Source organism: Equus caballus, chromosome 7 (genome assembly GCF_041296265.1).
Source record: "Equus caballus isolate H_3958 breed thoroughbred chromosome 7, TB-T2T, whole genome shotgun sequence".
In the NCBI taxonomy this organism is placed as follows: Eukaryota; Metazoa; Chordata; class Mammalia; order Perissodactyla; family Equidae; genus Equus; species Equus caballus.
The window spans coordinates 1122070-1148120 of NC_091690.1; the positions used below are offsets into that span (position 1 = coordinate 1122070).

The following is a 26051-nucleotide window of genomic DNA, read 5'->3' on the forward strand; positions in this document are numbered from 1 at the left end:
CGGGGGCGGGCCGAAGGGTGGGGCCAGGATAGAAGGTGGAGCGGAGGGGGCGGGTCATACAGGAAGGCGGGGTGTGTGGGCGGGGCCAGGTAGGGGCGGGGCCAGAGCAGAAGGCGTTCCCTAAGCGGTAGCGCGAGGGGCGGGGTCACAGCAGTGGGCGGGACTGTGAGCAGGGTCTTACCAAGAGGGCCAGGATAGGGGCGGGGCCAGCGCGGAAGGCGTGGTCTGAGGGGGCGGGGTCACAGCAGTGGGCGGGGCCATGACTTGGGGCGGGATGCGGCCGGGGGCGGGGCCTTACGGAGAGGGCCAGGGTAGGGGCGGGGCCGGGGCAGAAGCCTAGCCTGGGGCCAAGATCCAGGGTTAGTCTTGCAGCCGCAGCGCGTAGGATAGGGTCCGCGGGGGCTGGGATGAATCAGAGGGCAGCAGTAGGGCGGGATGAAGGGATCTTAATGCGGGGCAGGGCATTAAGGGGCCCGTCATTTAGGGGCGAGACCTTGTAAAGCAGGGTCTGGGTCGAGTGGGCCCTGGGTGCTTTCTCCCCCCCACCACCTTTGTCCCCAGCCCTGACCCAACAGACCGGAGCGCCTGCGTCTGACTCTGTGCCCCAGCCTCCCCTCCCTGCATGGGGCTGGAGCCCCCTCTGACACCAGCATCACCTCTGAGCAAATGTTGGCTGAATGAATGAATGAGTGAATGATTGGGTGTGGTGAGGACAGACACCCGATCTGACCCCCCTGTCAGAGCACCAACCTCCCACTCACATTTCTTTGGAAGCCGGTCTGCACACTCTGCTTGGCCTCTGGGGGGTCGCCAGGTAAACCTCTCCTTTCATTCATTCACTCAACAAACCTCTTAGCCAGCCCTACCCAGTGGTTAATGAGAAACACCCTGGCGAGCGGGACTGAAACAAACTATTCTCACAGCCTTTAGGAGAGACCTTGCTGGGTGCCGCCATGAGGAGGGAGGCAGGGGACCTGATTCCGTCCCTGGGATGGTGACAGCAGGGAAAAATGGGTTTGCCAAGGCCCCGCAGCCTGGAGCCTGCAGGGTTGGCGAGCTGAAGGCGGGCACTCCTCCGGAGCTGGGGAGCCCCACCTCCACTGCCCAGGCCTCCCCGGCCCTCTCGTGCTCTGGGGAGGGGGCAGACACCACTCAGAAACAGGGCTTCTGTGAAGCCGCCTGCACCGTTTATTTAGAAAACAATTCCTTGTTTACAGAATGGGGGGGAGGAAGCCAACGGGTCACAGGAACAACCCCAGAGGGAAACGACGGCAGGGGCCCCCCAGGACCAGAGAGGGGACTCGACTCTCCTCTGCAGCCCTGGCCCAGGAAGCCCATAGAGGAGAGCTGCCATGTCCTCAGCCAGGGACCCTATCCTCTTGGCCTTCAGCAGAAGCCCGAGTGACAGGGTTGTGGAGGCCTCCTCTGGGCAGCCCTCCTTCCAGCCTTTGTGCTGGGGCATCTGGACCTGGGCGCCCCAGCATGTCCCTCTCCACGGGCCTTTCACTTTTTACTTTAAATAAATTAAAAGCGGGACCTGAACAGCCCTGGTCTGCCCACCCACAAGTCAGCACAACACGGGGCACGCGCAAGGGGCTGGCAGCTGCCCCCCACCACCTCGAGGCAGCTGCTCAGATGGCAGCGTGCAGTGGCCAGCTGGGGCCCCTCACCCCGGACGCTCCTCGGGGCGGGTGCAGCAGCGAGCAAAGCCAGCGCTGCCCACAGCACCCCAAAGGAGCCAGAAGGGTGACAGGCCGCCAAGTGAGGCCACTGGGACCCTGGGTTTGCTCAGGAACAGTGGCCCCAGGGCAGGATGGCAGGGCCCCGGGGCAGCCTGGGCACTGGGGCTGGTTTCCAAGAAGGCGAACCAAGCTCCACGGCTGCCCCGGTCACGGGGAGTGTGTCCTAGCCTGGCACCAAGAACAGCCGCAGACGCCGGGAGGTCTAAAATCCATACAAACGTTTATTCCATCCCTGCCCGGGGCTGGGGAGGCTCAGGCGCTCAGGGCTGCGGCCCTCAGAGACAGCCCCCACGGCGGGAGGACCTGCAGGCCTGGGGGCTGGCAGGGGGGCTGGCTCGGTTCCGAGGTCACGGAGCCCAGGCGGGCTGGGGGCAGCCCTCCCGCCCGTCCAGGCCTAGGCCGGCTGGACTCCTGGGTCCCGGTGGCTGCCGAGGCGCCGGCTGACGGCTCCTGGACCCCAGGAGGGCAGGCAGCACCAGGGTCCTGCTCCTCTGGGTCGGGAAGACAACTGTGCGAGTGGTCAGGTTTAAATTAAACATAATAAAAATAATAATACAAAATAACAAAAGATACCCCTGTCTCAAACAAATGGCCACAAGCCCACCCACCTGCCCGCTCCCACTGGTGAGAGGGGGCAGGAGCAGGTGGCTCGTGGCCCGCGGGGACACGAGCGGCCGCCTCAGCCCGTGAGTCGGCAGCGGTCGGGGGACAGTTTGGGTGTGGGGCGGGGCGCGGGGGTCCTCTCGGTGGGTGTTCCGGCCGGGCGCCGGGACAGGGTTAGCTCTCGAGATTTATTGCACTGTTCTGGAAGAGGCCTGGGGCTAAGGACTGGCGGGGCTGTGGGAGAGGCGCGGGCGGGCGGGGCGGCGGTCACCGCTTGGTCTTGGCGTCTTCTCGGATCTTCCAGATCACCAGGTGCATGCAGGCGCTGGCGTCCTCGCTGGAGCTGTGCCCGTCCACTGCAGAGCGGGAGAGGCGTCACGGGGGCGAACTCACGGCCTGCCCGCGCCCCGCAGCCCCAGCCCCCACCCCGGCCCGGCCCGGGCCCTCACCGTTGTCCTGGATGATCTGTCTGAGGTAGTCGGCCATGAGGTTCCGCAGGGAGCGCTTGTAGGGGAGGCCCAGGCGGTGCGGGAAGAGCACGGACGTGTCCACCACGGTGCTGTGGATGACCTACGGGCGGACAGCACCAGGAGCTCAGGGCCCGGGGGCTGGCGCGTGAAGGGGCCCGGGCACTGAGCCCACGCCTCCCACCCTGGCCCAGGGCACCAGGCCCACAACAGCCCAGCCGCCCTCTGTGGACCCCAGGGAGCCGAGCCTGCGGGGGGCCGGGGTACCTTCAGGGCCAGCAGGTCGCTCTCCAGGCTGTGTCCAATGAGGATGGTGTCGGCGCTGAACATGCTCAGCAGGACGGCCTGGACGTCCCGCAGTGAGATGCTCGTGTCGGTGAGGTCGGCTTCAGTCACGCCCGAAAACCTGGTGGGAGGAGCAGGGTGTTAGCACGGCTGGGCCCGTGTGCGGAGCAGAGCGACTCTGGGGGCCCAGGTCCTCGAGGGTCGGGCCGCACCTGGTGTTGTAGTCGACGATCTCGTTGTCTGGCTTGACAAAGGTGTCGTAGACGACCTGCATGTCCGTGTCCACCACGGTGACGCGCGTCAGCTCCAGACCGTACGTGGTGTAGGACTGCGGGGCGGGAAGACGCACCTCAGACACGCCGCCACAGCCCGCCTCCTCCCTCCCTCCCTTGCTCCCTCCCTCTGTGCACAGCACAGACCTGACGCCACAGCCCAGAGCTCAGGACAAGGCCGCCCTGTCCCTGAGCCCTGGGGGCAGAGATGCTGGCCTGCCCTCTGGGGGTCGCAGCGGCGTGAACCAGGGCACCCTCTCCTAAAGCCGGCATTGCGCCTATGCCCACACAGCCCGAGTGCCAAGAGGGCCCTGGCTCCCACCCGAGTCCTGAGTAAAGTGGGCCATGTGGTTCAGCATGCATGGTGTGTGTTGGGCCGTGTGGTTTGGCGTGCATGGTGTGTCAGCTGTGGTGCACGGCGTGCGTAGTGTGTTGGCCATGGCACACAGACTGCATGGTGTGTCGGGCCATGCGGTTCGGCGTGCGTGGTGTGTGTCGGCTGCGGTGCACAGTGCACGTGGTGTACAGGGCCGTGTGGTTGAGCATGTGTGGTACGTGTCGGGCCGTGTGGTTCGGCGTGCGTGGCGTGGTGTGTGTCGAGGGAGAAGAGCCCTTCCTGAGCAGCTGCCGGCGGGGCTGGGAAGCGCCTCGGGGCTGCAGATGCAACTCCCCGGAGAAAGGCTGGGCGCAGGCGGCTGCTCCCAGCTCTTAACCCGCTCTTTGTCCTAAAACCCCCACTGGCTCCAAGCTTCAGGGCAGGAGCTGGGACAGCCCCCGTGAGCAGCAAGGGCCCCGAGGGGGTCTCCGCGGGCACTGGAGTGCAGCCAAGCCAACTCACCATCTCACAGTCGAGGGCGTAGATTCCCGGGTGCGCATCTTCTGGAAGCTCTTTGTCGAAAGTCTTCACAAAGCCTTCGAGGTTTTCCTTCCGGCCGTCCTGCACGTGTTGCTGGTGGGGAGGGAAGGGAAGGTGAGGGTGGGGGCCGGGCCGTGCGGGGAGGACCCTGGGGAGAGCCGGTGAGGTGGCTGGGGGCCGGGCGGTACTGAGAGGCTTCTGGGGACAGTCCTGCCCTTCCGAGGCCACTGGGCAGGGCAGACGAATTGAAGGATGGGAAAAAGGCAGTTCAGGGTGGCCCGGGCCCACCTCAGCTCTCGCCGGGACGAGGAGGCACCTCGCAGGCCAGAGACCTACCTTGGCGACCTGGCAGCCGGTGGCGCCAACAGCAGCTGAACAGCACGCGTACTGAGTCTCCCAGCCGCCCGCCACTGGAAAGAGACAGCCGTCAGGGGAGCCCCGCCACACGGATCCTGTGCCGCCCAGAGAAAGTCACTGACACCCGGTGTGCCTGGGCGGCAGGGGCGGCCAGCCCCGTTTCCTGGAGGGGCCTCAGGCCCCAAGAGCGGGTGAGGATCCGGGACGGCCAGCAGACCCTGACCTGGCCTGGCCGTGAGGACACATGCAGGCATGGACCCCAGGGAGGCCCGCCGAAAAGAACACTGCTGTGCCAGGCCCTGGGCACCCCTGCCCAGAGACAGGTCTGCAGGCGGCCCGCGCCCTCCCCGAGCGGGACCACAGTGACCACGTGAGGCAGCAGCCGCAGCCGGGACACCCCCGACAGAGGAAGGGCGGGCTCCCTCTCATCTGCCTTGCGCAGCGTGACAGGAAGGCCTTCTACTATTGTCATGAAGACTGACAGACGAGGAGAAACTTCAGGGGGTCGGGTGGAGGGGGCGGCCCGGCCCAGCCCGGGGCCCAGGACGCAGAAGGCAGCAGCGGCCAGGCCTCACCTCGGTTCCGGCGGAGCCGCCCCCAGTGGTAGTAGCACTCCTCGTCGCGCACGCAGCGGCCCGAGGCAGCCACGAGGTACTCGGCGCCACAGCGGCAGCAGATTCTACAGGAGGCTGTGTGGACGGACAGGCGGTGGGGAGGAAGGGGGGGGGTCAGGCCGGTCCCGGGCCCCACGCCTCTCTGCGTCTGCACCCGCTCGCCCATGCTGTTCCCTCTATCCAGATGGCCTTCCCCGGGGGAAGCAACTCACAGTCCTTGGGCTTCTTCTCCTCGGCCGTGAAGATGACGGCGCCCCCTGGGCGCTCGGGGTGCGGGAAGGGGAAGCCGTTCTCCTTGAGCTGGTCTTCGGTGAGCAGGTACTCCTTGAGGCGGCCATACAGGGCGGCCCCTGGGGACAGCCGGGAGAGGCGGTCAGCCCACAGCAGCTGGGGACGGGCCTCAGGCAGGGGGCAGCCACGGCCGATGCTGCTGGGGGGGGCCTCTCCTCCTCTCTGGGGAGCAGCGGGGGAAGGAGCAGGGGTGGGCTGGACCCCCGAGGAGCCAGGCTCACCTTTCAGATCCTCCACCCGGGGGCTGCTCAGGCGGCTAAGCGAGAAGCTGGTCTTGGCGGCCAACTTGCCCCCCAGCACCACCTCGTGAGACACAACCCTCCGGCTGCTGGTTTCTGGAAGGGGGCAGGGCAGGGAGGGTAGACTAAAGGCCTGACCTCATACGACCTTGGGCAGCCCCCTCGCCCCCACCTTAACTCTTGGGACCAGGAGGCTTTCAGCTGCCTGGAAGCCCCAGATCTTGGCCCGGCCGGCGTTTGCCCCCTCGGAGACAAAAGGGAAGAATTTAACTAATGGCCTCCTCGGGCTCTGCGAGGGCGGGCAGAGGAGCCGGGGGGGCCGAGGCGAGAGCAGGAGAATGGGGAGAGCCGGCCAGCGCCGCCTAATGCGCCCTTCGAGAGCCTTGGCGAGGCGTCCTGGGCCCGCTCGCTCGCTGGGCTTAATGCACAGAGCAGGCCCCAGCCAGCCTCGCGCTTTGAAGAGGCCGCCTCATTAGCAGGTGCCCGGCTCTCGAGACCCCCGCTGGCTGAGGAGGCAGCTAACAGCGAGGCGAGGCTGTTGTGAGCGCGCAGCTGACAGCCGGGCCACACGTGCCCCGCCTTTTGTCTGAGACTCACGCGCTCAGAGCTGCAAAAAGGCCACCGTGAGGGTTGCGGCCGCCCGGCTCGCGCAGCCCGGGGCCGGTCCTGGCTGCAGGCCCGCCCGAACCCTCCCCAGGCAAGCCCGGCCCCGCCCGACTCACTGTTGAGCCCAGGCACGGCGCTGGGAACCAGGCCCCGCAGCTTCTTGAGGGTGTTCACGGCCACACTCAGGTAGATGTTCTTGCTGGGGCTACGGTCATAGGCCGCCTTCTCCTCGTTCAGCGCCTGGGGACAGACACGCCACTCAGCCCTGCAGCCCTGGCTCGGGGCCCACACAGCAGCCTGGGGGGCAACGGACCAGGGAGACACCCTGGGAGACCGCCCGAGCGCCAGCCCGGCCCCCGCCCTGCCAGCCGGCTGCCAGCTCCTGGGCTCGCGCACCTTCTCTATGGCTTCCTGGTTTGAAGAGCAGAACTTGAGACACTCCTCAATGAACAGGTTGAGGTACCGCTGGCGGATGACGGTGGGGACTTTGCCCCCGAACTCTTTGGGGATAATGGGCTTCTTCAAGCTCTAGAGGGGACACAGAACCGCAGAGGGTGGCCGCCCCGCCGGGTGCTCTGATTACTCCTCAGAGCCCACGGAAGGCACCACGCACAGGGTGGACCCTGCTGCAAACTCTGGGCTAAATTTAGTCACTACGAGGGGTCGCCACTGGCTTGTTGGTGCAAAGAGGCGACCACATCAGTGTTGACAAAGAAGGGAAACTGAGAGCACGGGGTGCACATGGAACTCTGCTCTCTGCTCAGTGTTTCTATAAACTAAAGCTGCTCTGAGAGTGTATTAACTAAAGGAAAAACAGTAGAGGAAGTGGGAAGAGGGAAAAGCAAGCCTGTGCCGCCAGGCATGTCGGCAAGCTGGGGGTACCTGGCTCCCTCGGGGTGGGCAGGCGGTTACCTGTAAGGAGGGGCTGTGCGCCACGCGCTTGGGGGTGACGGTGGTGGTGGTCTTGGACGCCATGCCCGACAACGTGCGCGTCTTCAGGGGCTGGCTGCCCGGCTCGGGGCCATTGGGGGGCTGGCTGCTGCTGGCCTCGAGGGTCCTCTTGGCACCTGTGGGGGCTGGTGGGGCACAGGGGACATGAGTGCAGGAGGAGAGCACGCCCATCACCGAGCTGCAGAGGACCAAGCAGCCACGATCATTCAGCGTCAGCAGGACGTGCATCTTGGAGCACAGGGGGAAGGGCCGGGGTCGGGGACTCGGGCTGTGGAATGACATTAGGCTCTATCTGCTCTCGGGCAAGTCCATCGAGGGGCGGGAACACAAAACGGGGCTCGGAAGACCGGCTCAGGCAACGCCGCCGCGGGGGGGTCCGGTGAGTGGCAGGGGGCGTGGGGAGCCTCTGCCGCATGTTCCAGCCCCCGACTCCGAGGCACTGACGTCTGAGCGAGGAAAGGCCTGGCTCCTGGGCTGAGGACAGGAGGGCAGGGGAGGCCCCGGCCCGGGCATTGTGACCAGCCGCCTGCCCACTGCTGCCTCTGTGTTCTGCCTCCCCCTTTGATGACATCACAAACCAGCCCGTCCCACCGGGAGGAGGGCGCCCACCTGCCAGCTGCCTCCCAGGGCTCCAGGCGGGGCAGCAGGCCAGGGAAGGTGCCCCATGTGTGTGGGCAGGGGGTCTTCTGTCCAGCTCTGACCCTGGGCCTGGCCCTGACGAAGGAACAGGAGCAGATGAGGAGACCGAGCGAGGCAAGAGTGGAGGGTCCAGGTTCCTGGCGCCTGGGAGGGTGGGGACCATGGTGCCTGCAGGCCGGCTGCAGCCTGTCCTCCACCAGGGTGGGCCCCCTGGCCTCGCAAGAGGAACGGGAGGCGCTGGCTGGGCGGAACGTGCCCTTTCCAGGGGCAGAGGAACAGGTTTAGGCTGACGCAGACTTGAAAGGGAAACCAGCGCCAGGATCGAGGGGCAACCCTGTGGCTCAGGAGTGCCAGCCGCCGATCTCAGAATGCCAGACTCCCGCAGGCCGCTCGGCCGAGCTTGTGCAGCGAGGGCTGTGGCCGGCACAGTCCCAGGCCATGGCGGATGACCAGGACGCCCCGAGCGCAGCAGGTGCGAGCGCGACCCCCTGAGGCGGAACCGCTGCTGAAACACACCGCACGGCCTCTCCTGGCAGGTGCTCACCAGGTGCCCGGGGACAGAGGGCCCAGAACTGGAGAGCTTGGCCCAAAGAAGCTTCTCGGTACCAGGGAAACCAGGGGAGGGCTGAGGATGCCTGTGCTTGCAAGACCACTGTGTGAGGCACCCCCACCTCCAGGCCCTGGGGCCCAGACAGCTGACTGCTCAAGGACGGCAGCAAGGACACCCCGGCCCCTGGGAGCTGGCCGGACGGCAGGGTCTCCCCAGCCCAGGGAAGCGGATGTGCAAGGGACACGTGCTCGCAGAGATGCTGGTGGCCCTGGCCTGTCACACCTCCACAGCCCCAGACACACCAGTGCAGAGACTCAGCCACTGAGTGCCCTGCCCACGGGACTTCCAGACAAGAACAAGTGGGGCCAAGCACCCCCGGGGGCGGACGAGGAGACAGAACAGCCCAGGCCCCTCCCCAGATCAGCTGCCCCCTGAACACCTCGCACGCCTGGGTGGGCCCTGGCGCCCCAGCCCGTTCCAAGGCCAGCTCCTGTCCCTGACCCCATCCCCAATGCCTCCAGCCCAGTGCCCACACACGGAGCAGCCCCCGACAGGCCGCCGGCCTCCAGCACCCAGCAGCCTGGGGGAGGCAGGCACACCAAGCCCAGGCCGGCAGGGATGGGGCAGGAGAGCCCAGCGAGACCTCTGGCCAGGGCCTCCGAGGCAGGCAGGCGGCCAGCACAGAGGAGGCTCCGGGTCTGGGACACCCAGGGGGAAGGGAAGAAGACGCCAAAGGCAGCAGAGGCGGAGGGCCGCTGGGCACCACACCAGGCCCACGCCAGCCCCCTGCTGACAGTTGGGGAGACTCAGCCCCAGCTTACAGACAAGCACCCCGAGACCCAGCCGGGCCCCCTCCAAGCCATGACTGGCAGAGTAAGGGGGCCTGGCCCCATGCACCGGGACTCACCTGCAGCCAGGCGGGGGTTGGGGATGTGGGCGATCCTCTTCCTCTCCCCTGGGGCCGAGATGTGGGCGGAGGACAGCTTCTCGGTTGGCCGCTGGGCAGCCTGGAGCCAGCTGGCTGATGCCCTCTGCGCCTGCTGGGCCCGCCGGTAACACACCTCCTGGGCGGTCAGGGGCCGGGCGGGCGGCGCCGGGCCTCTCCTCACAGGCTCTGCCTGGACAATGACGAATTTCAGGACTTGGCTGTATGTCGGGGGCACCCAGAGCAGGCTACCAAGGGCTACAGGCTGCTGGTGGGGCGGCGGGCGGGGCAGCAGGGCCTCCAGGGTTGGGGGTGGGGCTGTGCAGGCTGCCCCCCACGCCTTCTTCTGAGCTTGCGGGTGCCCCAGCGGGAATGGGCTCGGCACTGGGAACCAGCTCAGCGTGTACGCCCTCAAACTCATGCTGCCTCACTGTCCCAGGGAGCCTGCGGGGCCCTGCTCTCCCAGGCCTGGCTTCTGAGCACCCAGGCCGTGCTCTCAGCCCTGATATAGACACAGGGTGGGAGGGAATCCCTGGGTCTGATTAGATTGGCCCACCAACCCATCCCACTTGATCCAATCTTCTCTGGATTCCAGCTTCCAGAACCCTCCTCTGGGAGGGGTCTGGTGATTGGATCAACTGGAGCCCAGCCTCCCTGTGCTAGCTCTCTGACTGCCCCCACAGTGACCCACAACTGTTCCTGTCTCCAGGCCACAGGGGAGGAAACCTGGGCTCACAGAAGTCGGGCCATTTGCCCAAGATCACACAGTGCACGTGGAGCTGGGACTGGCATGGGGCCGTGTGACCCTGCTGGAGGGCTCTGTCCCCGGGCCATCCCTCCTCTCCCTCCCCGGCACTGAGCACAACGTGAGGACTCCACGTGGGCCGCGGCCACTTCTCCGCCAGGACCCAGAGTGCCGGGAACATACCTACCAAAGGAATTCGTCAGCGAAGGGACACAGGGGCCGCATCTCTGCAGACGGGGGTCCCTCTGCCTCTTGCCAGCCTCTGCCCAGGACCCCGAGTGCACCCTTACCTCCTTGCCTTGCTTGGAAAGATGAGAAATTCTCCGCTTCTGCCCAGGGAACAGAGTGGTCAGACCCGGGCCCTTGTCCTCGATCTTCTCTTCTTTGGGGGGCTGAAACACATGCCCATCCCTGAGCAAGGCTTCCCTCAGCCTCGCCACCCCCTGGTCTGGGCACAGGGAGGCTGGGACTCCCAGGTCCGAGAGGGCATGAGCGAAGGCAGTAAGGCTCGCTTGAGGGAGGGGCTGCCACGGGGTCCCCCTGGCCCCTCACAGCTGAGGAAACAGACTCAGCCCCCCAAGCCGAGGTCCCCCAAGGCTGAGAGTCCTGAGCCCACCTCCCAGGCCTCACTGAGGGTGGGTTCTGCGGACGTGCCCCATCCCTGCGTTCACCATGCTGGGACCCCCACCTCCTGCTCCCCTACCTCGAAGGGGCCAGGGGCTCAGAAAGGTGGGAATGGAGGGGCTGCGATGGGCGGGTGCTCGGGGACCCAGGAGCCCAGGGTGCGACCCTGTGACCCTGCCCCTGCAAGCCGCCTGTGCCCGAGGAGAAGGTGCAGGTTTCCGCGCTGTCCTCGCATATCCAGCTTTGCTTAAGGCGAGCTCCCTCTGGTGGCCCATGTGGGGACAACAGACGAGGAGACCCAGACAGGTCCAGGCTGGCGACGGTTTGGGAGCATGGAGGAGGGACGCGAGGAGACGGGGGAGGAGAGGAGAGAGGGAGCGGGATGGCGGGGTCCCAGTACCCCTGTGCTGGAGGGCACCCGGATCGCTGCCACAGGAACCCCGCCGGGGGCCAGAAGTCAGGGTCCTCTCTGGACAGGGCGTAGGGAGGCAGCAGGTGGCCAACAAGGGTCCCTGAATTTTGGACGAGTCAAGAGGCTGACACTGAGCGAGCACCTCCACCGCCGGCCAGCGCCGTCTCCAGGCCCAGGGAGCCTCGGGGGCGGGGCCCAGACCCTCACCTGCCGGGCCAGCCGGCCCTTGTCCTCTGTCTTGACGCTGGTGGACTCGCGGAAGATGCGCAGGCACTCCTCCATGGGGTCACAGTCGAAGTCGACCTCCTTCTCCAGGGCTGCGTAGTCCACGTCTGAGCCCGCCCCTGAGGGGGAGGACGAGGAGGACGGGCCCGGCGAGGCGGGCGGGGAGGCCTTGAGGCGCTTGGGCGGCCCCCCAGCAGCCAAGAGGCCCAGGCTGGAGTCCGAGTCCGAGTCCGAGGTGGAGCTGAGGCTGGGGAGGGCGGGGGGCCGGAGTCCAGGCCCTGCGGGTCCCGGGTCCTCGTCCTCGCTCTCGTCCCCGAAGAGGTCAGCATGGCTCAGGGCCCGCCTCGGCAGCTTGGGGGCGTCCCGGGAGGTGCCCTCGTCCAGCGAGCGGGCCTTCCGCTCCACCAGCTTCCCCGCTGGGCTCAGCCGGCCCGTCCTGTCGGGTGGCAGGGGGGCGCCCCCTCTGGTGGGGCTGGGCCGCGGCCGGTCTTTCCCTGAGTTGGCCACTGGGGTGGCCGGAGATGGCTTCTTCTTGGTCCCCTGGGGCCGCTGTGCCCTGTGCCGGGGGCTGCCGGCCTGCGGGCCCCTCCTGTCCGCACAAGCCTTCTCTGACGGCTTTGCGCGCTCTCCCTCCTTCCCCCGGTCTGTCTTCTGCACGCCGTCCCTGTGGCTGGGGGCCGGCGGCGCCCCCCGCTTCTTCTTCTTGGGTTTTTCCTCCTTGGAGCTACTGTGGTCCTGGGAGGCCTGGGCCGGGGAGCTGGGCTTGGCCGGGGGCGGCTTGGCTGGGGGCGGCTCGCCTGGGCCCTTGGGGGGCTGCCCAAGGTCCCCCACATCATACTGCACGGCCATCTCCTTGGTCTCCCGTGGGCCACCCTCCTCAGGCTCCTGGCCGTCCCTGGAGCCCGGCTTCCCGGGGACCTTGCTCTCAGTGCCCACTCGGGCTCTTGGGGGGCTGCAGGTGGCGGGCCTGTCACTCGGAACAACGGCGGCGTCATCGTCGGAGTCCGAGAACCTGGCGTCACAGCCGCCAAAGGGGTCACAGGGCTTCTTGGGTGCGGGCGTGTAGGGCTCGCGGGCGTGGGCACCCCTGGGCCGCTTGGGGGCCCTGTCGTCCTTGGAGCCGGCCCTGCCGAGCAGGCGGGCGGAGAAGTTGGACAGCGGGTCGTACTCCAGGTCTGTGGACGGCTTGGAGTCATCCACCACGTACTTGCCACTGGGGACGGGGCGGCTGTACCGCCGAGGCTGGCTCACAGCCTTGGGGACGTACTCCAAGGCGCCACCGCCCCCTCCACTGTGGCCCTGAGCCCGGTCCAGAGAGGCCAGCGAGTACTTGCTGCCCGGCTCGGCAGGTGCAGCCAGAGGGGTGGGCTGGTAGGTGGCATCGGGGCTTAGCAGGCTGCGGCCGCTGGGGTTGTAGTCAAAGGACAGCGAGAAGGCGTCCTCGTCCAGGCTGGCGGCAGTGCAGGCAGCGGGGCCGCGGGGCGCCAGGGCAGGGGCCTCAGCAGAGCCGTGCTCGCGGGCCGTCTCCAGGAGCTCCTGGTACCGCCGCTGCTCCAGCTCCACCTCGGAGCGCACGGCCTCAATGGCTTGGTTGACCAGCTCCAGCTCCAGGATGTCCGAGCGGGGCGTGTCCTCTCTGCCCAGGGCACCATTCTCCCTCTGCACTGGGGGCTTGGGCAGCTCGGGGTTGTACGGGTCATAGCCAAGCCCTGAAACAGGCAGAAGGGGAGATGGCAGTGAGCAGGCCTGCTAAGGCGACCGCACTGCCTCAGCCTGGGTGCGACCCCCGGGGCTGGCGAGGAAGAGCAGACAACCAGCCTTCCAGAACCTACTGGGGGCCAGGCCTCCAGCAGACTCCCACCAAGGCTCTGCAGCAAGTCAAGGTTCCCAGAGCACCCCTCCATGCGGGCCTCACCCCACAGAGGCTGATGGCGGGGTGAGGGGCGCTGACACCGGGCCCCAGAGAAGGCCACTCGGTCCGGGGACTTGCTGGGGCAGCTCGTGGAATGTGCACGACAACCGGCGCGGGTAGAGCCTACAGACAGGACCATGGGATCCCAGGAGCTGGGGTGAGGTGGCAGTGGGCTCCCCACTGGACCTGGCCCACACGGAAGCCACCCCGAGCTCCTTCCTCCAGCCAGGGAGCAGGGAGGATGCCCACAGAGGGCCTGACCCCCAAGCAGGGCACAGAGACGCTCGACGGGGTGGGGCTGGGGGCGTGCAGAGCCCCCAGGCTGGTCTGCCCCGTGCAGGGCTCTGCGGCGAGGGCGCCTTGGGCTCCGTCTCACACGCTTTCTCACCCACAGGGGAGTCCACCTAGCCATGCGCGTGCCAGCGACAGGACAGAAACCACTGATGTGTCCAGTGCATCAATGGGGCCCTGGGTGGACGACGGACACCCACACAACACTTTGAAGAGAAAACGAGAGAACCCCAACCGTGGTATGAGTCCGTGGGCGTGCAAAGGGAAAAGGCGTCGTACGGTCAAAGAATGTCACCAGTTGGAAAACACGAAGTGCGTGGAGGGCAAAGCGGGCGTCCTTTAATGTCCCGAGAGCGGCGGGGGACAGGTCACTCCTGTGCCACTTAGCTGGTTCTAGGGCATATTCTGCGAGACCAGCGCAACCCCAATGACCCCAAGGCCACCAACGTCGGCCAAAAACTCACAGGAGACTAACTTACGGACAGAGGTGCAGAAATTCCAAATAAAACGTGAGCAAATAAAGCCCAAGGTCCGAAAAAAGCATTCTACACCACCTTCCAACACAGCAGGTTCCGATACCCCGGAGTACAAAGAGCCCGTCCCCAGAAAGCCCGTCAGGCGTGGTTGGGTACCACCGCTGAAGTGACACGCAAGACTGGATGCCCGGCAGGCAGCAGCAGAACAGCCCATTCGCCTTGCCCGGGCCTGGGTCCAGCCCAGGGGGCCCGCTGGGGACCTCTGAGCCCAGAACTCTCAGAGAACATCTGCGCTGTGGGAAGGCACCCGGGTGTGGCGACGGGCTCCTGCAGCCAAAGAAACGCATGCAGCATCATGTAGTGAGAGTGGCCACTGCCTCCCGACGGGCCGGCCTGGGTGCCGGGGCCGAGGGCCAGGCTCACCGTGGGCACCGGCCAGCTCACACTGCGGGCTCTACTTCAGATTACATTAGAAAAGAGAAGGGAAGTGTGTGTCTACGGCTTGGAGCACCGAGGACACACCAGGGCTGTGGGCATAGATGGGGGGCGGCGGGATGGGGTGCTGGGGGCTCTCCCCGTGGGGCGTTTGCACAGCACCAGGCCAGTGCCAAGGCAGTGCTGGGGAGCAAGCATTTCAGGGTCCCCATCTCACAGCTCAGGATCAGGACGCATGGCCACCCCTGGGGAGGTACAAGGCGAAGGGACCACCCAGAGGGAAGGCTAGAGACCCCAGCAGCAGGATGGAGGGCCGGGCTCCCAGCCCACCCAGACCCACAACAGGCCCAAAGACGGCTGTCGCAGACCCACCTCTGGGCAGAGGGCAGCCGAAGCCTTCCCCTTCCCTCCTCCGCCCGAAACCCTGGGACCCAGACCCAAGGGAGGGACGGAGCGAGCAGGCCGCAAAGGCTCTGGGGACCGACCAGGTGTCTAGGTCAGAGGTGGTCCTGTTTCCTAACTTGGAGCCCCGCACTGGCAGCTGTTTTCTAAGGGCAGTTACACCGGCCCCACCCCTCCGGCCCCAGGCAGCCCAGGAACCCAGCACCCCGTCAGGTGGGAAGCGTGGGTGCACTTGGGGAGCTGAGCCGCTCGGACTCTAAGGTGGGTCCAGCCGAGCACAGAGCCCCCAGAACTGAGCATCCAGGAGCCCTGTCAACACGGGGTATGTTCAGCCCCAGGCGGTGGCTGGCCCCCTGCACCATAGAGCAAAAGAAACCACCCTATGCGGGCTCGAAAAGGTCAAAGTCAGGAGCCTGCCCCTCGGGGACCTCAGTCTCCCCGCAGTGCTATGGTGACATGTGGCTAGGTCACCAGCCTGGGGGACTCTGGACTGTTTTAGAAGCTAAGAGCACACAGATGCCAGGCACTTGGCCCCTGAAGCGGGTGGGTCCCGGAGCCCCCACTGAGGTTCCCTCAGGCTTCCGGGGGTCAGGGGACAAATGCAGAAGGTCGTTGTTCGAGACACCTGGCCCCTGCTCCACCCTGCTGCAGGGGGCCAGGTCCCTGGGGGCCTGTCGCAACTGGTGAAGCCACTCTAGAACCTGTGTGTCAGCTGCCTAGTGCCCCAGGAGCCCTGCCCGCCCACCCATGGGGGCGCGTCAGCATGTGGACAGGCAGGGGACCCTCGAGGCGGAGTCCTCCAATTCCTGGGAGCGAACGTGGAGGGAGCCGAATGGGTGCTCTTTCAGGGGTGCGTACCAGGTACACATGCATGCATTTGGTAAACAAGGTTAATTGGGCTGTTTTTGGGGAAAGGGATGACTAGAAAAGCCCCCCAAGGCCCGGCTGTGGGGCTACACTTCCAGGGGCTAACTTCCCCTCCGCCCCGCCACGGGGCAATGAGGGTGCCAGCTGCTGCCCGGCTCCAGGGACACCCACAAGGCAAAGGGCCTGCCTGGCGGTCACTTGAGGGGTTCCCCTTGGGAAGACCCTTCCCCGCCCCACGGCCCACCCGGGCCCGGCCATGCTGGGTTCAGTGCAGGCAGCGGCCACACACTCACCAGGATCTGCTCCGGCTGCAGGAGAGAGCCAGCGCCAGTAACACAGGCAGCTCTCTGGGGACCCCATCCTGACACCCTCTCCAACCGCCAGCTTCTGGCGCAGGCGTGCAGCAAGGCAGAGAGCAGCAGGCCTGCCTCCCCGCCTCCACAAGGGGAGGCCAAAGCCCCAGCTCCAGGGCTGGGGACGCTGAGTTTGAGAACCCGTGGGGGCCCATGGAAGGCGAGACAAACAAGACGGGGCAGTGGTCCTTTCCGAGTCCTTGGCGGCCAGCTCCAATCTCTCCGAACCTTCCCTCTGCCCAGAAACGCCCTGGCCTGGGTCCGCCGCGCCCCCTAAGCCCCAGAACTGCTCACACACCCGCTGCACACGCCCCAGCTGCACGGGAATTAACGACAAGCGAACACAACGACAAGACAAGACAGCTGCGCGGGGGAGGTGCGCGACCCTGCTGTGCCTGACTCCCTCTCCCCGGCCCCACGATGAATGCGAGGAGGCGCGCCAGGCCTCCCCGATCTGGTCTTCACAGTCGCCCTGCCCGTGTGAGCCCACCTCACCAACGGCAAGACCGGGTCCCGGCCAGGGCTAGCAGCTTCCTAAGCCCCGTGTGGCTGTTGAGAGGTCTGTCCGACCCCAAACCTGGGTCCTCCCCACCCACAGGGAGACCTGGCACTGACTCCGCAGGACTGGCCATCACCCATCTGCTTCTCCTCCTCCTCCTCGGCCCAAGGCCCAAAGATGACAAGCACCCGACTGCACGGGGGTCTCGTCCCCCTGATAAGACACCGGTGGGGACTCACTCCTCCAACCCAGGTGGCGGTCACAGCCTGCGACCCTGAGCAGGGGTGGTGGGCACGAGGCGGGGAGAGAGTCCTTGTGCACCAGAGATAAGCAGGACACCGGGGCTAGTCACGTGGAACGACTGGACCCCCTGCCCCGAGCTGCCTACGGGGCAGAAGCCTAGAAGGCGGAGGAGGGAACCGAGGCCACGGTGCTGGAAGACGCCGCCAGTGGCCGTCACGGCTCGGCCGGAACGCAGGGCGGGAGGCCAGTCGGGCTCACAGGGTCGGAGCACCCCCGACCTTGGGATTTCGCAGACAGTGCCCCTGAAGGCCGGCCTCCCCCCAGTGGGGGCAGAGTAGCCCCTGAGGTCCTCAGGGGGGCCAGCCTTCACTCCTTTCCTCCAGGCCCAGAGTCCCCGCTCCTGGGGGCCTCCCCTCCACCCCCCAAGCAGGACACCCTCAAGCCCCACTCCTGGATGTCTGGCCACCCCCAGTGGACAGGCCAGGAGCCTGAAGCCCAGGGGTGAAGGCACCCGGCCATTCACTCATTCTGGACCAGAGGGGAGAGCCCCGCGGCTGCCTGGGTTACCCCAAACACCTGGGGAGAGAACCGAGGTGGCTCCTGGGGGTGGGTACTCGAGGGTACATATGAAGGGACGTCAGAGACATGTCCCCGGCTGAGGCTGGGCTGTGCCTGGAGGAGCAGTGTCTGGGGGCCTGCACTTCCAGGGCAGGAGGATGAGGCCAGAGGAGCCCCCCCAACCCCTCCCGCGACCCTGGATTTCGAGCTTCATCTCAGCTCCAAAGCCCCCAGCAGGGAAGCAGCGCCAGGCCAGGGCTGGGGGCAGGAGGCACCACACAGCTGGCTCTGGGAAAGAAAAGCCGGAGGGCCCCCGGCAGACCTGGACCACCACCCAACTCGGCCCCTCCGTACCCCTGGGCGCCACCCTGGGCATCCTCCACCACAAGGCTGCCCGGCTGCACGCCCTCCCTCCGAATCCCGATCCCAGGAGGACAGGGCGACACTGTCCTGGAAACACCCCCCGCCTGGTGCCAAGCAGCCAGGATCATGACTGCTGGGAGCTCCATCACACTTCAAAACTGCAGGGCGGCATAGAGTGAGGACGGGGAAGCCACGGTCACAGGGCCCACTGCGGCCACTGGGAACAGGGCACGGACAAGGGAGCCTGGGGCTGCGGGGCCGGCCTCTCCTCTGCCCTCCTCCATCCGCGCAGATTGTCCGCGGCACACAAGTCACTGTCCGGGTCTGGATAAGAACATCTTTAAAAGAGAGTTCTCTCACTCTTTCTGGCCCCGGGACACTTCCGATTCCCCAAACCCGTCTTCCAGTGGGTGGTTCTGGGGCCACCTTCCTCCACAGCAGAGGTTCCTGGGAGGCCCCCAGCACCTTCCGGTGCTCCGAGTGAAGCCAGGTGGGGGTGCAGGCCCCAGCCAGGGGAGATGAATGCTGTGTCTCTCACAGCATTCTGGATGTGGGACCAAGGCTAGGGGGGGCCAGCCGCGTCCCCTAAGAAAGAGCCTGCACGCCAGGTCACACGTGAGCATCAGTAGCTTTTATTAGTTGACCCTGCACACAGGCACTGAGGAGGGGGTGACGGAGGGCTGGCCTTCCAGGTGGGCCAGTCCCCTTCCACGTTCATGTCCACGCTGGCTTCCCGCCCAGAGCAGGAGAGAGGGCCACGAGGCCTCTGTCTCAGCAACTCCTCCAGGCAGCCCTCCCACATCCTCCCGGCGGAACCAGGGGACTGAGGTGTTTGGGTGGTACAGTGCTGGAACCCGGGTACACGGGGACTCTGTTCCCGTCTCCTGAAACAGTGCCCACGATGCTAGTCCTTGACGGTCCCCTGGGCCACTCTGCCAGAGACAGGTCTTTCCAGACATGCGACTGTGACGCGTGACCGTCTGCTGGGCAGGGATGGACCTGGCCTCTTGGACACACAGGGACAAGCATCACCAGGAGGGACCTGGAGTGAATGCAGTCCCAGTGCCCCTTGGACACGCCCTCCCCATCACCTTCCAGGCCCTGCCTCCCCCTGTCCCCTGCGGTCCAGCAGCTCAGCACGCTGACCCACTGGCTCTTCTCTTCCCCTGGCCTTGACCGAGCTGGCCAGCACAAATGTCTGCAAAGGTGTGTGGAACGAGTGAGTGAAGGAATAAATGAAATACCGCCCAAGAGCCACGGCCCCTCGATGCCTCGAGCACATCCACTCCCGTGGACACGGGCCTCTGTGGTGATCAGAAGAGGCAGCCCCTGGAGGACAGACAGCTCCTGGCAGCCACATGGAAAGGTAACTGGCTCCCCGTCTTTGGGGTGGACCAGCCAGACCACGGTGGCACTCCCTGGGCCTGTGCTAGAGAAGGACAAGTTACAAGTCAGTGTGACAACAAGGACCCTTGCCAGGCCCACTGGGGGTGGGAGTGATGCTGGGGGGCAGCCTCTCCTTCCTGCTCCCACGCCCCTCTGAACCACAGAACATGAGAACATTCCAGGCCTTTCACTGCACGGTCTCCCTGCCCAGAGTCCTGGATTGTGCCCCATCCGCCTCTAGCACCAGGCACACTGCTGCTCATCCTCCAAAGCCAAGACGTACCCACTTGCTCGGGGATCCTCGCCCAGCTCCCCTGCAGACACAGGTGCCAATGGCTCTCTCTCCTGGACCCAGCCCAGCTCTGGCTGCTGGGCAGCCCTTCTTGCTTCCAGGGCCCTGTGCGGTCCATAGACACGCGCTGGAGTCAGACAGTCCCAGACGAGGCCATGTGGGGCCCCGGGGCTGGCTCCCAAGTTTACGGACGACCCTGAGGCCCAGGGCACCTGTGTGTCCCGGCCAGGGCCACAGCTTATGAATGGCCAAGCCCCAGACCCAGACTGTGGCCCCATCAGCCCCCCACCCCGTTCTCTTCCAGCAAACGAAGCAGCAAGCGGGAGGGCGGCTCCCCAAGAAACGCCTCACTTCCAGGCCTGCCTGCCACCCACGCAGCCAATGTGGACCGGCGCTCCACACCACCCTTCCAGAAAGCTCAGTGCCCAGAGGAAGCCGCCGCACTTATTGCCCTGAAATCACTAGCACATGTGCCTGCTTCCTCAAAGGGCGCAGGCTGCCCCCGCAGGAATGTCCGGAGACCCGGCCAGCACGAAGGAGGACGGGCGGCCAGGAGGCCCCACTGCTGCCTGGCCCTGCATCGGCCCTGAGCAGCTCCCGTGACCGGCAGCTCCTCTGCTCCTCCACCCCTTCTCAGCGTCCCGCTCTTTGCTGCGAGTCAGATCCCACCCACCCGCGGCCGGGTGGCGCAGCGGTTAAGTGCGCACATTCCGCTTCGGCGGTCCAGGGTTCGCCAGTTCCAGTTCGGATCCTGGGTGCAGACATGTCACCGCTTGGCAAAACCCATGCTGTGATAAGCGTCCCACGTATAAAGTGGACAAAGATGAGCATGGATGTTAGTTCAGGGCCAGTCTTCCTCAGCAAAAAGAGGAGGATTGGTAGTAGTTAGCTCAGGGCTAATCTTCCTCAAAAAAAAAAAAGATCCCACTGACCAGTCCACTGACCTGCACGGGGGGGTACAGAGTAACAGCCCGAACGCCTGGGCGCCCACCACTCTGCTCACCCCTAGAAGCCCAGTCGTAAAGGGGCCTCTGAGGGGCCGGGGGCGGGTAGAGGACAGCAGGGCAGGAGAAAGAGTTTCTGCAGTGCAGCCACGTGACACACAAGAGGCCCACACCATCACCCCATTTTGCAGAAGAGGCAACTGAGGCTGAGGTGGCAACAATGACCAGCTGGAGACCAGGCTGGCCCCTCCTGGGCCGCCTCTTTGCATAATAGAAAGCGAAGCCCAAAGGCCTCCGCTTCGGCTCCACCCCCCTGCAGGGGCTGACCAGCCCTGGCGCCCGCACCTCCTCTCTGGAGCCCCTGGAGGACTCGGGGGAGGGGGGCACACTCAAACACCCCGCACAGGCCTCCCGAGCTCCTCCCAGACGGCTCCACTGCCCCGGCTGACCCAATCCAGGAGCTGGGGCTCCCTGGCCTCTGTCCCCGGGCCCTGAGGAGCTGTGGGGAGCTGGTGCTCTTCTGGGCTTCTGTCTGTCCCCTGTCAGCTTGGCCCACTTTCCCATCCCGTCCCAAGGACACACACAGGCCCAGTGCTGGGACACTGACCAGCTTCCTCAGTCTCGCTCGGACCACTGACATTTGGGGCTGGATAAATCTGTGCGTGTAGAGAGAAGCGGCCATCCCGGGCACTGTGGGGTGTGCAGCAGCATCCCCCGCCCCCACCCACTCGATGCCAGGAGCTCTCCCAGTCGTGACAACCACAGATGTCCCCAGACATGGCCCAGTGTCCCCTGGGAGTCAGGATCGCCCCCATGGAGACCCACTGCTCTACTGATGGACACTAAGCACAGAATCCTCAAGTATCAAAACAGTTTTATATGCAAACACATCCTTATTTAAGTGGCGCGGACCTGGATCGGGCGAGAAGGCAGGTTTTTAAAGCTCCCCAGGCCGTCCAGAGGGGCCGGGCCGCCAGAGGTGGGAACCACAGGGCTGGGGACAGCCTTGCGCCTCACTGGGGACTGTGGAGCCTCAGAAACTAGAATCCAACTTAATCGGCGCAGCAGGACCACAACCACAGGAAAAAGACACAAAGCCTTTTGTCACGAAGCCTGGGCGGAGGCACGGCACGCTGGCAGGACTCGGGGCAACTCACAAAACATTTTTCTTTTGACTTTCTGGTATTCTCCAATGTTTTAAGATAAACACTACCCTGAGTCCTGGAAAAAAGTGCTTTGAATGGAGAGTGGCAACGTGTGCGGGCTTCCACCAGCTGGGACACTGCCCCCGGAGAGAAGGGCTGCTTCTGGGCATGTGGGACGGAACCACAAAGAGAGAGCCAGTTCTTTTCACACCGGGAGCCGCGGTCCGTGGTGCGTAAGAGGGGAAGTCCGTGCTGAGGACATCTACAAAGAGAGGACTGCTGTGGAAATCTGCCGCACCTCCCCTCCTCCCATCTTCACAGAAACATCACCGACAAGAGAACAAGAGAACCACCCACCCACCCACTGGTGGCGTGAAGGCTCCTCAAGCTTCAGTCCCCCGAGCCTGGCACCCGGCCCCAGGAGGCGGAGCCGCACCTGATGCACAGCTCTCTGGGAGGGGCAGCGGGTGATGCTTGAAAACAAAGTGGCCCCAGCAAGCATCGGCCTAGGACCAAGGGTCTCACCCGGGGTGATCCTACTCCCAGGGGAAACCAGGTGATGTCTGGGGACATCTGCGGCTGTCATACTGAGGGTGCTCCTGGCATCAAGTGGGTGGGGGCCAGGGATGCTGGTCAACCCACCCCCCCCAAGGCCCAGGATGGCCCCGCTGTCTGCAGTTTCCACTATTCCTTCAAGCAGCTTCAGAAGCTCCCACCCCGACAAAGTGGGAGGCCCCGCTGGCCCGACCGAAGGCCACCCTGACCAGCAACTAAGGAAAACAGTCCCCGGGCCTCAAGTGCCCTGCCAGGCCCAGGGACACCAAGGGCAGCAGCACTGTCTGCTGGGGCCTCCCCTGCCGCCAACGCCCTCCCTGGAAGGAGGGAAACAAGGCAGTCGCTTATCTGGGAAGGCGCAGGGCTGAGGGAAGCGCATCCTTGTTCCGTCTGAAGGAACCGTCACAGGGCGGTGGGAAGCCCCCCCACATGAAATCCACTGGCACCAGCCTCTGGGGAAGCAGCTGAGGGGCCGCACACCCACAGGCCTGCTCTGGGCAGGGACACGTCGGGACGCCTGTCCCTCCTGCGCCACGTCAGCTCACAGAGGAGCTAAAGCCCTCACTCTGCGGGCAGCGCTCGTTTCTCCACTCCGTCCTCCCTCCCCAGCTGCTGCGGCTCTGAGCAGCTTCCCTGGAGAAGCAAGCCTGCCTCTCGGGGCTCCAGACCCCACAGGGCAGCCGAGGGCCTCATGTGAGGCCCGGCAGGGGAAGGACACCCAGGGAGCTGCTGCCACCACTGCCACTGCCACACAGCTGTGGCCAGTGCTTCCATCCACCGTAAGCCAGGCCTCCCCTCTGGCCTGCCCTCAGGTTTCAGTGCTCAGGTCCTATAATTCTCTCTCTCCCAGGTCTCGCTGTCACCTGCAGCCCCAGGACAGAGCACTGAGCCCAACAGAGCAACTGCGCCCAGGCGCGTGTGCCCCACAGGTGCAGGGCACTAGGAACCGGCAGGAGGGGCTGAGCTGGGTGGGGCCTGAAGGCCTGAGTCGACCCCGCGTCCCCACTTACCAGCCATGCATACACAGCGAGTGGCTTCCCATCTCCGGGTCTCAGTTTCCTCATCTGTAAAACTGGGACAATCAGCCCCGCCACTGTTTGAGGGTCACAGATAGGGAGCCTGCCCACATGTGTGCGGCCATAACTGGGCACTCCATGGCCAAGTTTGGAGCGGGCATCCTGGAGCCCTCACAAGGAGCTGGACGGCTCAGGACCCCTGCCTAGTTCCTCCAGGCTTCAGACTCTGCTGGAAGGCTCAGAGGCCAGCAGCCCAAGGTTGGAGGGGCTGGGCCACACAGAAACCCCCAAGTCCCACCTGCAGGTTGCTCCCAGCCAGAACCTTAGCACCCCTGCCAGCTGCTTAAAAATGAGCCCAGGCAGACATGGCACCGCGGCTTGGCCCGTGCACATCTGGGCACAAATGGACCCGGCCAAAGCCTAGATGGCTGCAGCCTCTTCCAACCCAACAGGAAACCAGGCTTGTCAGAATCTGGAGCAGGGGGAGCTGAAAGGGAGGAAGAGGTCTGGGCACACTCTCCCCAGGCCTCCACAGGGGGCGGCCCCAGGAACATGCCACAAAGCAGGAAACAGAGGGTCAGAGAGGCCCCACAGCAAGAAAGAGGCTGAGCTGGGATGTGCCTCTGCCTCTCTGCAAGGGTAGGCAGCGTGCTACCCCAAGGTAACCAGAGGCCTTCCCACCACCAGAGATGGTGCAAAAGGCACATGCAGATGGCCTGGGGAGAGGGGCAGGGAAAGCAGGGCACGCGGCACTATATCCCCAAATAAGGTCCCAGAAATGACCCTTTGAAAACTAACTGGCCATTTGTGATGTAGAAAGAAATGAAAAGACTGGACATGAAAGGAGAGAACACGTGAGAAAAGAGATCAATGCTCCAGAATTAGGAAAGCTAGGAGGCGACATATGGACTCGAAGACAGGTCAGAAGGTCAGGGCGACGAGTGTGGTCCTGCCCTGTTTGTGCCAACGACGAAGACCCCAGAAGTCAGGGGGCTCTTTGCAGAACACCACGTACGATGCAGATGAGTAAACCACTGGAGTCAAGAAACTTCACTTCAAGAGAAGAAAAACAAATCACACAAGGCGGGTGCCACCACCTCCGAGGAGGATCCCGCAGGCCCGCCCTTCCCTGCCAACTCCCCGGCCCCCGCAGAGCTGGGGGTCAGGTCCGACCCGACAGTAAGGACCCGTGGGCACATCTGTCTGCCCCCCTCAACGGCTCTGCATGCCCAATGGCCCACACAGGTGTGGAGCCAGACAGTGAACGCGCCTTCCCCCCCAAGTCTTCAGTCTCAGCTTAAACGCCACACCTCCGACAAGAAGCCCTGCCTCATCCCCCGCAGCTCGCAGGAAACCCTGCCATGACGCTGGCCATCCCCGCTCCGATGGACGTGCAGTCCACTAGCGTTCTCTGCCCAACCCAAAGCTGGAAGCCTAGCCCCCTCCCGTCCGGGTCAAGTGGGTTTGACTTACTCCTCCTCCAGTCGCGTCTGACACACAGAGGGGGGCTCCGAAATAAGAGTCTCTTGACTCCGCCATTGGAGACAGGGGTGGCCACGACCAGAGGCGCGGCCCGGGGAAGCGGCGAGGAAATGAACACGGGCGGCCACAACACTCGGGGTCGGGGCGCGGCGGGAAGGGTCCCCCCGGACGCTGGGGCGCCAGTGAGGGCCGGGGCGGGAGGCCCGAGCCTGGCCGCCAGCGTTGGCGCTCGGCCTGCGTTCACCCTCCACCCTCGCGACAGCTCTGGGAGGACATGTCCTCCCGTTGTTTACATTCCACACTCGCGGAAACGGAGGCTCACAGAGGCCCCGCGACTGGCACCGGGCCCGGGGTGGGGGGGACCCGGGACCCGGCTGCGGGGACGTCGCCCGCGAGGGTGCAGGGAGGGGGCTGGGCCGGGAACGGGGGATCGGGGAAGTCCTGGCGGTGGAGTCCAGCCCCGGGCCGGAGAGCCGAGCCCAGGGCGGGCAGGCGGACATTACCTGCTGCGGGGGGCGCCGCTCCGCCGCCGCCACCGGGCGCGCCCGGGCCCCGGGCCCCTCGGTGCCGGAAGTGACAGTAAGGCCGCCGGCAGGGTCCCCCGGGCGCCCCGGCCCAATAAGGGCAGTCGATGGCCCGGAAGAAGCCGGTGGAGCGTAGCATGGTCCGTCCCGCGGCGGGGCCCCGGCCCGGAGCCGCCCGGGCCCCCGGGCCCTCACTGGCGCCGCGGTCGCCGCCGCCCGCGCCTCACGGACCCCGCCGCCGCCATCTTGCTCCGAGGCCCCCGGAGGCCCCCGGGACGTCGCCGCAAGGGACCCCGGGAGCGGCTGCCCGCAGCACGCCTGATCAGAAACGCCTACTCCCGCGGGACCGAAGCGGGTTGCGGACCCATAGGCCAGGACAGGTGGCCGCGGGAGGAGGGATGGAGGGAGCGGGCTGCCCTTGCTGCGGCCTCCGGGAGCCGCGCTGGCGCCGCCGCCCAGCCGTCCGCGGCGGCAGCACGGCCATCTTGAGCCCCAGGCCCCTGCGGCGCCTGGGCTGTCCACGGCGCGCCTGACCAAAACAACCCTCAGGGCCCGGTCACGGCTCATTTGCGTTTAATTTGCGTCTCATTAGCATGTCGCCCTAAAGCGCCCTCTGCTGGACTAGGCGAGTCCCGCGGGCGCTTCTTGTACCCAGGAACCCGCCTCGGTGACCCCGTTCACGCTCTAAAACTCAGCTCCGCCCTGGTATACAGTTGGCTCTCAATAAGTGCTTCATTTCTCCCACCTGGGCTTTTGTCAGCAACCGATACCTCAGGTCCCCAGGAGGTGTCCTCTTCTCATTCTCTTATCTGTTCACCAAGTATTGATCGCCTACTGTATACGAGGCCTTGTCCGAGATGCCATGCTGAACCTTATCGGATTTATCTACTCATCAGATGACGGCC

The 26051-nt window shown here is 65.5% G+C and overlaps 1 protein-coding gene and 1 long non-coding RNA gene across 2 annotated transcripts; one reads left to right on the forward strand and one right to left on the reverse strand.

Moving 5' to 3' along the window:
- Positions 1 to 2471: 2471 nt before the first annotated feature.
- On the reverse strand, positions 2472 to 25417 carry REXO1 (RNA exonuclease 1 homolog). The gene is made up of 16 exons (XM_023644331.2): positions 25126 to 25417; positions 11386 to 13112; positions 10433 to 10534; positions 9380 to 9590; positions 7245 to 7408; positions 6729 to 6860; positions 6449 to 6572; positions 5709 to 5822; positions 5409 to 5546; positions 5158 to 5271; positions 4562 to 4635; positions 4208 to 4318; positions 3310 to 3425; positions 3080 to 3218; positions 2795 to 2915; positions 2472 to 2701 (listed from the first exon to the last, which is right to left on the reverse strand). Exons 1-16 carry the CDS (start codon positions 25283 to 25285, stop codon positions 2613 to 2615), a joined length of 3636 nt encoding a protein of 1211 aa, XP_023500099.2. The 5' UTR covers positions 25286 to 25417; the 3' UTR covers positions 2472 to 2612.
- LOC138924936 (uncharacterized) lies at positions 7850 to 14128 on the forward strand. The gene is made up of 2 exons (XR_011440333.1): positions 7850 to 8458; positions 10107 to 14128. It is a non-coding gene; the product is annotated as an uncharacterized lncRNA (long non-coding RNA).
- Positions 25418 to 26051: the final 634 nt, after the last annotated feature.

What these genes read in the sequence shown, in the direction of transcription:
- REXO1 (XM_023644331.2), bottom strand. Translation starts at nt 25,285, where the DNA reads ATGCTACGCTCCACCGGCTTCTTCCGGGCCATCGACTGCCCTTATTGG. An exon ending in AGCGGCGCCCCCCGCAGCAG is followed by an intron (nt 13,113 to 25,125) that starts GTAATGTCCGCC and finishes TGCCTGTTTCAG; the next exon opens with GGCTTGGCTATGACCCGTAC. An exon ending in AGGGCCGGCTGGCCCGGCAG is followed by an intron (nt 10,535 to 11,385) that starts GTGAGGGTCTGG and finishes CATGTGTTTCAG; the next exon opens with CCCCCCAAAGAAGAGAAGAT.